The 9967-nt window shown below is 44.9% G+C and overlaps 1 protein-coding gene across 4 annotated transcripts; it reads right to left on the minus strand.

The window, feature by feature from the left end:
- Nucleotides 1-1855: 1855 nt before the first annotated feature.
- LOC142666746 (nucleolar transcription factor 1-B-like) lies at nucleotides 1856-9967 on the minus strand. 4 transcript variants are annotated; one of them, XM_075846912.1, is made up of 8 exons: nucleotides 9846-9967; nucleotides 7069-7165; nucleotides 6786-6961; nucleotides 6315-6398; nucleotides 4013-4168; nucleotides 3777-3841; nucleotides 3581-3696; nucleotides 1856-3213 (listed from the first exon to the last, which is right to left on the minus strand). In XM_075846912.1, the coding sequence occupies exons 2-8, from the start codon at nucleotides 7124-7126 to the stop codon at nucleotides 3200-3202; spliced, it is 669 nt and encodes a 222-aa protein (XP_075703027.1). In that variant the 5' UTR covers nucleotides 7127-7165; nucleotides 9846-9967; the 3' UTR covers nucleotides 1856-3199. The 4 variants fall into 4 exon arrangements, with proteins under 4 accessions (XP_075703027.1, XP_075703031.1, XP_075703028.1 ...); XM_075846916.1 differs by lacking the exon at nucleotides 9846-9967 and adding an exon at nucleotides 9647-9800; XM_075846913.1 differs by lacking the exon at nucleotides 9846-9967 and adding an exon at nucleotides 9205-9383.

The following is a 9967-nucleotide window of genomic DNA, read 5'->3' on the forward strand; positions in this document are numbered from 1 at the left end:
TGATTTTATTCACCTAATGTGGTGTTGTCACCGGATTCTTAGCTTTTGGGAGGTGGTTGCATTATTGATGGCAGTGCTGGGAAGGACGATACCTTGCAAGCCGGAGGTGTGCTTGCTGGGACTGCTCTCTGAGGAGCAATGGTCAATATATGAGAGGACTTTCCTCAGAGAAACACTATTTATGGCAAGGAAGGCGGTGGCCATGAGATGGATGGCGGATAGAGCACCGACAGTAGCGCAATGGCATAAATTGGTCAATGACATACTTCCATTTGAGAAGACAGTGTATAAACACCGGGGGAAGCCGGCAAAATTCAATCTGATCTGGAGTGGTTGGTGCTCATCGAATCTCACTCACTGTACAGTCCAAGGGCTATCTGCTGCTCGGATTCAAGCTTGGGGGTGGGAGTGGGTAAAGGATTCGGGTGGATGGCACATCCAAGTGCTCTTTTCTTTGTCATACGAGATGGTGGGTGCGGTATTGCAGAATATTGAAATGTGGGCACATTACTGTCTTCATGTTGTACTGGATTAAAAGTTTCATTAGAATGTTTTGATCAATTTGTATTATGTATATGTGGTCTGCGAACCACGGTCTAACACCATGGGTACCTGCGAGTATTCCTTTTGTATGTATTGATTCTTCTGAAATATGTACTAATTATTGTATAATGTTATCCTGATTTATGTGTTGGTTGACTGACAGTTATTTTCAATAAAACATTTAAAAAACAGAATAAAAAACTCCCTAGTGGTCTTAGGCCGTAAAGGGATCAATGGCCAATTTAGTTTGCTCCTGGGGGTCCCATACTCAAGGGTGCCCCCATAGGAAATTGGCAAGTTCTCCAGCCCAGAATGATTAGTGTAAATTACCAAATCATTTTTTGTTTAGGAAAGAGAACAGACATTAGTTTTATATTTTATTATTTGTATAAAATAATTTGTCAAATATTATAATATCCAGTTCTGCAAAAGAATCAAATTGGCACTAAAAACCTTTTTTTTTTTTTAAACAAATAAACAAAATACAAAAATGAATTATTTCAATCTATTCAAAACACATTCCTTACGTCCTCACATCCAAATAAAAATTATGAAATTCTTTGCAATCAGCTCTAAAATACAGTTATTTTAAAATATTTAGTTCAGAATAAAACAGGGTTTGTTCTTGTGTTGAATATATTATCCATTATATCAAAATATATTTTATGCATTTACAAATTTTATTTATTTTTAGAGTAAAACGCATTAGCCTTAACCCCTTCGTGACCAGCTTATTTTAAACCTCAATGACGGAGCTACTTTTTACGTTTTTTCCATCGTCGCATTCAAAGATCTATAACTTTTTTATTTTTGCGTCGACAGAGCTGTATAAGGTCTTGTTTTTTTTGCGCGACAAGTTGTATTTTTTTATCGCACCATTTTGGGGTACATATAAAATTTATTGATTAACTTTTATTAATTTTTTTTGTGGGGGGGGGAGGGGTATTGAAAAAAAAAAACAGAAAATTTGCCACTCTTGCGTCCTACATCAACGCCGCTTACAAATAACACAATAAATTTTTTCAGCGGGTTGTTACGATTAAAACGATACCAAATGTGTCGATTTTTTTTAGGTTTTACTACTTTTACACAGTAATAACACTTTATTTTTCAAAATTATTTATTTTTGTGTCTTGATATTTGAAGAGGCATAACTTTATTTTTCCGCCGATGCAGTTGTATGAGGGCTTTTTTTTAGCGGGAAGACTTGTAGTTTTTATTGGTACCATTTTGGAGTAGATGCAACTTTTTGATCACATTTTTCTTTTTAAGGAAAACAGCAATTTTTCCATTGCTTTTTATGGTGTTCACCGTGCAGATTAAATAATTTTATCGCTTTATAGTCGGGGTCGTTACCGACACGGCGATACCAAATATGTGTAACCTTTTTACTTTATTTTTTTAATAGTAAAGCATTTTGTAAGGGGAAAAATTGGTCTTGTTTTTAAACTTTATTTTTTTTTATACTGTTTTACTAGTCCCACTAGAGGACTTCACTATGCAATCAGACGATCACATTTATAATACACCGCAATACTTTTGTATTGCGGTGTATTACTGCCTGTCTGTGTAAAACGGACAGGCATCTGCTAGACCATACCTCTGGCATGAGCTAGCAGGCATTCACTACAGGCAGACCTCGGGGCCTTTATTAGGCCCCCGCCTGCGGTAGAAGACAGACACTCGGCGATCTTGCTCGCTATGGAGTGCCGCATCTGAGGGGTTAAACGGGCAAAATAGATACTTCTATCCATCTCACCCGGTCGAGCAGTGATGCCCCCAGCCACCCCTGATAGTGGAGAGCAGGGAGATTTAACGACTCCCTGCTGTTTATTCTGAAGCAGCGCCGTAAAAAGTCGTATGCATCAGAATAAAGCCCATTAGTGGCTGCCGTGAAAAGGTGTATTGGCGGTCACTAACTGGTTAAATGAACATTCCAGACAAAACAAATACATGGTATTATGCCTAGTGCAGGGTCTCAGGGGGCGGGGCCTGACAGGGATTCGCTTTGTTTTGTTGACTCCGTGCCATGCTCCACCCTCTCAGGCCCTGTAGTAGGAAAATCACAGTATCCGTTTCCCAGAGTTCCTTTAAATAAAAAATAAAAAAACAACCGGAAAAAGCTTCCGAGTGAAAAGGTAAGACTATCAAAAGGGGTTGTCCTTAGAAACAGCGCCACTCTTGTATACGAATTGTGCCCGGTATTGCACATAAGCCCGATTCACTTGACCTGCAATACCAGAAACAGCCTCTGGACAAGAATAGCGCTGTTTTTTGGAAGAAAGCAGCCAGGTTTTCCTAATCTCAAACACACCCCTGTAAATTAATAAAGCATTCTTTATAGGAAAGTAGGTAAAAAAATGACTTTCGTTCTTTTATTTTTTTGTTATTCGCATTAGAAAAATAGTGCATTAGCACAGAAAACAAAACAAAAAAAAAAAACATGGTCGGAAAGTAAGTTGCATAGCCATGGAAGGAGATCTGCTTGAGGTTCTCAATACTTGTATTACATGATACCATGGGTTCTACAGATGGTCTTTTTCCTAAAATATGCTCTATGTGATGGTAGCATTACGTAGGTTTTCCCATGCTTTGAATGATGGGCATCGGAGTTTCATTGTAGACATCTTGACCTTCTTCTACATTGACAGAAGCATCATCTTAATTCAGCTGAAAAGATTGTAGGAGCATTAACACGGGCAATGGGAAAGTGATGGCTAGGACATACTTGATCACCCACTACAGGTGCTGGTTAACACCACCACCCACTAAACCACCTGAGACAGGAGGACTTGGTCTTGTTTGCCCCCCAGGAACTTGTTTGGCAACATTGTTTGACCTGTAACCACCCATTCAAATAAGGGATCAACCAACCTTCTCTGGGCCCCGTTCTCTCTCCAGGGGCCCCATAGCAGCCACATGGGCTACATCTATAGTGTGCACACCCTAGGATCCATGGTCATGTTACATGAGATGTTTAATAACTAGAACTGTTCTACCTTCTCAGCACACATATATAAAATAGTTGTGCTCCAACCTTTTTTAGAAGAGCTCTTCCTCTTACGCTTGCCCCGCGGCTGTTGAAGGGGGGTCTTGGGTCTTTCAGGGGCATCAGATTTCTTTGTAGATGGCAGGAGATCTGGGTGCGCCTCTCTGTGGACATAAATGAGGACTACATTGAAGCAACTAATGATAAAGACTTAATCATCAGTAGATATGGCTACATGACCCACTTGAATTTCGCCAGGTTCTTCTGATAATCTTCCCTCTCATTCTGGAAATCCTGAATATATTTTGCCTGAAAAGGAAACCAGATGGACATATTGGGTCAAACTACACAGAATCAAACTCATCCCTGTTCTGTTGTTGGCTCTTCAAGGTTTCTCCGCTCCACCTACTCCACTTCACCACCTATCTTCTCATCTAGGAATCCCATTTGTGCCCAAAATACCGTCTTCTCATACATTACCTTCTTTGAATCTGTTAACTCTTTATACATTTTGGACAGGTTCTTGCATATGTCCAGGTTGCTCATTTCTGGATGAAGCTTAGCATAGCTTGCCTTCTCCTCCAAGAAGAAGCGGTAATAGGGTGTGAGGGGCTTCCTGGGAAACTCTGGGTGTCTCTAAAAAAAAAAAAAAAAAAAAAAAAAAAGTTATATGAAAGGACAACAAGCTGGTGAATAGGACTTGCATTTTGGCAAGTCACCATCAGTACAGAGTAGGGTTGACACGATACCAGAATTTGGACGTCGATACCGATATTTGTCGTAGTATTGCGATTTGGACACCAAAACGATACTTTACCAAAAGGAATAATAAAAAAAAGAAGTTCTTTTGTTTTCTGATGTGAGGCACGAGGTGTGATGATGAATTTAACCTCCATGTGCCTCACATTAATAGTAATTAACCCCATCATGTTTCTCAGTCATAATGGGTTAATATGTAAGGTACATGATGGGGTTAATTACTATTAACGTGAGGCACATGGAGGTTAAATTCATCATCACACCTCGTGCCCCACAATAAGTGATAGAAAGCAGTTATGTTATTATTTTACAGCGTACACACCAACGCAAAAAAAAATTGTTGTCAGGTTATTACGGCCGTGCCAATACCGAATGTATATTTTATGTATTGAGACTTATTTTAATGTTTATTGTAAGAAAGGTGTGTTTTTATTTTATTTAATATTACTCTATGTTTTTACTTTAACCCCTTCATGACATATAACATACAGTTCCGTCATAGCCGGGAAGGGGAAGTATGGAGCGGGCTCACACAGTGAGCTCGCTCCATACGATGCCGGTGTCGGCTGTATGTTACAGCCAACAATTTAGAGTAACTAGCGGCATCACGCGCGAGCACGATCCCACTAGTTAAATGCCACGGTCAATACCGACCGCAGCATTTAAATACTGAGAAAGAGGGTGGCGACCCCCTCTAACAGCTCATCGCGCCCCCCGCAACGCAATCGCCTCTGGCAGGGCTTAATAGATGCCTGTCAAAATCACGATATACTGCAATACATTAGTATTGCAGTATATCGTGCAAGCGATCTAACGATCGCTGGTTGAAGTCCCCTAGGGGGGGAACTAATAAAAAAAAGTAAAAATGAGTTAAATAAAGTTGTGTAAAAAAAATAATATATATATATTAAAAGTAAAAAAAAAAAAAAAAAGCCCTTTTCCCATTTTCCCCCCTAGAGCATAGTAAATAAAAAAACATAATTGGTATCGCCACGTCCGTAAAAGTCTGAACTATTACAATATATCATTATGTAACCCGCACCGTGAACGTCGTAAAAGAAAAAAAAAAAAAAAAAAAAAAAATTGTAAACGCCAGAATGTCTATTTTTTGGTCACCTCAGTGAAAATCTAAAAGTTGTTTACGACGGGAAGGGGTTAATTTCCTGGCATATATCTATATACGGATAGTGCACAGGCAGTTGTTAGGACATACCTCAGTATGTCCCAACAGGAAATATGGCAAGACAACCGTGGGGTCCTTCAATGGACCCTGGGCTATGCCCATATATGTTATGTCCCTCTATCGAGTCAAGGTGCACCCCCCCTTCTCATTTTCCCCTGAATGCTGTAGTCAGCTTTGATCGCAGCATTCAGGGGAATAACGGCGAAGATTAGAGGTTTCGCTGATCTCTACCGTTATAGAGCGGGGCTGCGGCTGTGTAATACAACCATTGCCCCGCTCCTGACAGTAAGTGCGCGGTCAGCCTGAGATTATGGTGCCGGCGCTGCACCAATGAGCGGTGGTTCAGGCACTGAACACAGAACATGGGGCTGTTTTGCAGTGCGTCCGCCATGTTCGGTCTTCAGTGCCGGCTATTAGTGCAGCGCCAGCCGCATCACCTCATCCTGACAGCGCGCACTGGTCAGGACTCCGGAGCGGGGCAATGGCTGTTACACACATGTATTACACACCCGCAGCCCCGCTCTCATACATTCATGTGTTACAATGCTCAGATGTGTAGTCGCACAGCCTGTTATCGAAATACATGAGATAACGGTAACGAAACGTTTGGGGTGCACGGTATCAAAACAGTATCGATGCATCGTCCGTCCCTAGTACAGAGTTTGAGGACCTTTCTGTGATTGCTTTGGCTCATGGACTCACATGGTTGTTTGGAGTTGGAAAATTAAATCATGAGCTGAATCATCATGTATGTGTGACGGATGTACTACCCACCAGCACGGAGCGCCAAGCTAAGACTATCCCAATAAGCCCACAATAGCCACAAGCAGCGCTACTGACCGTCAGTTTCTTTCCTTTATATGGATCCCTCACAAGTTCTTCTGCATCTTCAAGAACTTCTGTGAGAGTCCGGAACTTCCTGACCTAAAATAAATACAGGGTTAACAACAATGTTGGTTAGTAAATTTCTTGCAGATAACATACTAACAAGTTTGACGAGCATTGCTCCAGAAAATACAGGATGTTTAGTTCATAAAAAAGGTGGGCGACTATGACCATGATCACCGATGAAGTTCTCAAGCTTTCCCAGACTCCTGGAGACACCTTTGTGTCAAACTATTCTTCGGTCCAACCACTGGTATTATAGGAGGTCATGTAGCGGGGGTAATAGTGCCCTCAGCTTGAGGACTACTAGAAGTGTACCATGGTCTTGGATACTGGTAGACTCAGTGATGTTGGAAGTTTCTAATGGATAGGTGGCACGCCAAGGGAATTAAGCATAGTACCACATGAGTTCGCTCCACATCTCACCTTAGCTGTGACCTCTATCCACTTTTGACGACACATGTCCCCTGTATAGGTCTTGAAGGCCAGCTTATTCCAGTCCAGATGAGACTCCGTGGCTTTGTGTTTTAAATGGTCCTGGTCGGGCAGGATGGTGTTCATGCTTTCCAGGAGAATAACCATGTCCTCTTGAGACCAGATATCTGTGAAGGAACAGAGACAAAGTATGTATTGAGGCTGGACAGGATGGTCTTCCTGTAGAGAACTGTAGGACAACCCGAGGGTCAAAGCCAAAGCCCACTCTCCTTACCTTGATCACTTGGGGCAGTCATGGTGTTGGTTTCTTCGTTGCCTGCTGCTCCGTTCATTCTCTGCCAGGTAGATACTTAGCACCCGTCCAGGAGACTCTAAAATGGAAGATGCCAGGTTAGGAGGGGGGGGATGTATTAACAGCAATTTTGGCATATTACAAACACTATCTTCATGTACCAGCCCAAGTAACATGGAGGACCTACCACCCTCCATCATAGGACAGGGCACCCTCTGAAAGTTACACCTAGGAACCTCTACATAGTAGACCATCCATCTACATGTAACAGAATATATGACATTATGTGTGGGGTGCACTGTGTTTTCAGGGGCTATTGGCTCAATGACCTTGGCTCTGCTGGCTGCCAATGAATATTGTTATACAAGGGGTGTATTCAGTACCACACAATGATAGGAGTGATTATCAGTCGTGTTTTACAAGGGGTAGGTGGGTTTTCAAGGACCTTTCATGGTGAAATATCTTGTCCCAATGAGAACTTCTATCAGAAATGCTTGGAGATCTCCAACAAGCTGGATATGCCATTGTTTTCTCAGGAGATGGAAGGACTGGAAGTTGGCGGCACAACAGAAAGTCTGATAACAGAAGAGATGTCCGACATCTGGCACACATGAGAGTGTGGCCAACAGTTGTCAGCCTTGATGCCCCCAATAACAAGCATGGAATAGAATGTAAATGCACAAACTCACAGCTCATTGCACCCAACCCTGAATAACGGATCCAGTATGTCTACAATATAGAGATTCAGGGCTGCATCATGTCAGCTACAAGTACCTATAGGATATACAGTGGGTCATAAGTATGTGCCCCCTGCTCCATCAGACATCTATAGAATATCGGTGTCTCTATAATATACAGTGGGTGCAGTGAGGTATAAGTATGTGCCCCCCTCCTCCGGTATCTCTATATTGTAGAGTGGGTACAGTGAGGTATAAGTATGTGCCCCCCTCCTCCGGTATCTATATTGTACAGTGGGTGCAGTGAGGTTTAAGTATGTGCCCCCTTCTCCAGTATCTCTATATTGTACAGTGGGTGCAGTGAGGTATAAGTATGTGCCCCCCTCCTCCGGTATCTCTATATTGTACAGTGGGTGCAGGGAAGTCGCACTGGTAGCTGTAGATTTCCCGGGGGACCCCCTCTCCACAAGTACATGTTGAGGCCTCCTCCACCTGCAGGGGGCTCCCGCCGCCACCCCTCCCTTAGGCCTCATGCCCACTTCAGTTTTTTTCCTTCAGGGTGAAATAAATTTATTTCAGAGATAGCACCCTGACCCATTCATTTCAATGGGCCCATGACCACTTCCGTTATTTTCATGGATCAGTTGTTCGATTCCATCAAAAGTGGAGAATGTCCTACTTTTGTCAGTGATCATGTGACTGTGGGGCCACAGAAGTTAATTGGTCCGTGAAAAAACTCGAACGGCACAAGGAAGTTTACCGTGTCCGTCCGTTTTTGATGGATTCGTTGTCCTCGCAACTATGGGTGTATACTGGGACAAGTTGAAATGAAGTTTGGAACGGACACGGAGTACGCACGGATACCATAACAGAGACACTGATTCGTAAAAAACAGCAGTGAAAACAGTGATGGAAGTGTGCATGAGGCCTTAGTACCCGCCCAGCACCGGGAGGAGACGGGATCCGGAATTCAACAGCACGGGGCGGATCTCCAATTTACTGACCGGGGACGGTGCGCATAGCGCCGGAGATCTCCCTCTGAACCCCCGGTCGCGTACCCCGCCCGCCCCGGGTCCTCATCTCCTCCAACCGGTGACCTGATCCGGATTTTTAGCCCGGGGGGAGATGACCGGCCCGATTCCGGAGTCCTGGCTCTTCCACCGGCTCATAACGCAGCAGACAGCGGCACATCCCATAACCTCCGCCCGATCTATCCTTCCCGGCAGCTCGGGGCAGACATCCAACGCACCGGAGCACCTTAAAGAGTCACACGAAACCAGCGACGCGTCCCCGAAGACAACGTAACCGGCCACCCCCGCCCGATCTCCACCACTCACCCAGTGACCCTTCTCCTGACGATGTCGAGCGCGTCCCCAGCCGCGCACCACGTGTCCCCTCCGGAAAGCCCGCACCGGACGACCCGTGTGTCTCCCCGCCTCACCTGCACTGTAGTCCGGGCTGAGAGACCTCGTGGTACCGGAGTCCCCTCCTCTCCCGGAGCTGCTGCTCGTTGTGATGAGACGCGCTGCTCCCGGCTCTCTGCTGTGGCTCCTCAGACCTTCTTGTTCTCCCCCAGCTGCTCGGCCTCACCTTCCGGGCGCAGGGAGGAGGAGCCGCCGGAGACTCGCAGGAGAGAGACCTCACCAGACCCAGCGCGGAACTAGCAGCCTGGCCGAGAAAAACAAGAGGCTCCCGAGGCAGCAGCTGCAGGAGGAGGAGGGGAGACGCCGACCGCAGGGAGCGATAATCCGCTCTTGTCCATTGAATGTGATCAGATCTTTACCGTCCAACAATAAATAATGTCCCCACTGATCGATCTAAGATCGCCCGACTCATGATAAAAACAAATTAATCGTGTGAACGGTATGAGGCGGGAAGTGTACCCGGAAAATCTGCAGGAAAGCCGGGTACGAGCAAGCAACTACACCCGGTCTCTGGAGGTGATGTCGATGATCACGTCTCCCCGGCTCCCAGAAGCTGTCACCCTGCCACGTGTGGAAACCCCCGGAGCACGCGGTGTTCTGCGGATCATCCGTCCAGTTCTCCCCGGATCCCAGAGCTGGCGGCGCCCTCCGAACTTACCCGCTGCTCGTCTTCTCCAAGGACAAAAGGAGCTGCCGGAGCTCAACGTGAGGATCTCGGAAACAAAGCAACTGCAGCAGCCGCTGAGTAATGACGAGAGCTCCGGGGGAGGGGCGCTGCCT

The sequence above is a fragment of the Rhinoderma darwinii genome, chromosome 13 (genome assembly GCF_050947455.1).
Source record: "Rhinoderma darwinii isolate aRhiDar2 chromosome 13, aRhiDar2.hap1, whole genome shotgun sequence".
Taxonomy (NCBI): domain Eukaryota; kingdom Metazoa; phylum Chordata; class Amphibia; order Anura; family Rhinodermatidae; genus Rhinoderma; species Rhinoderma darwinii.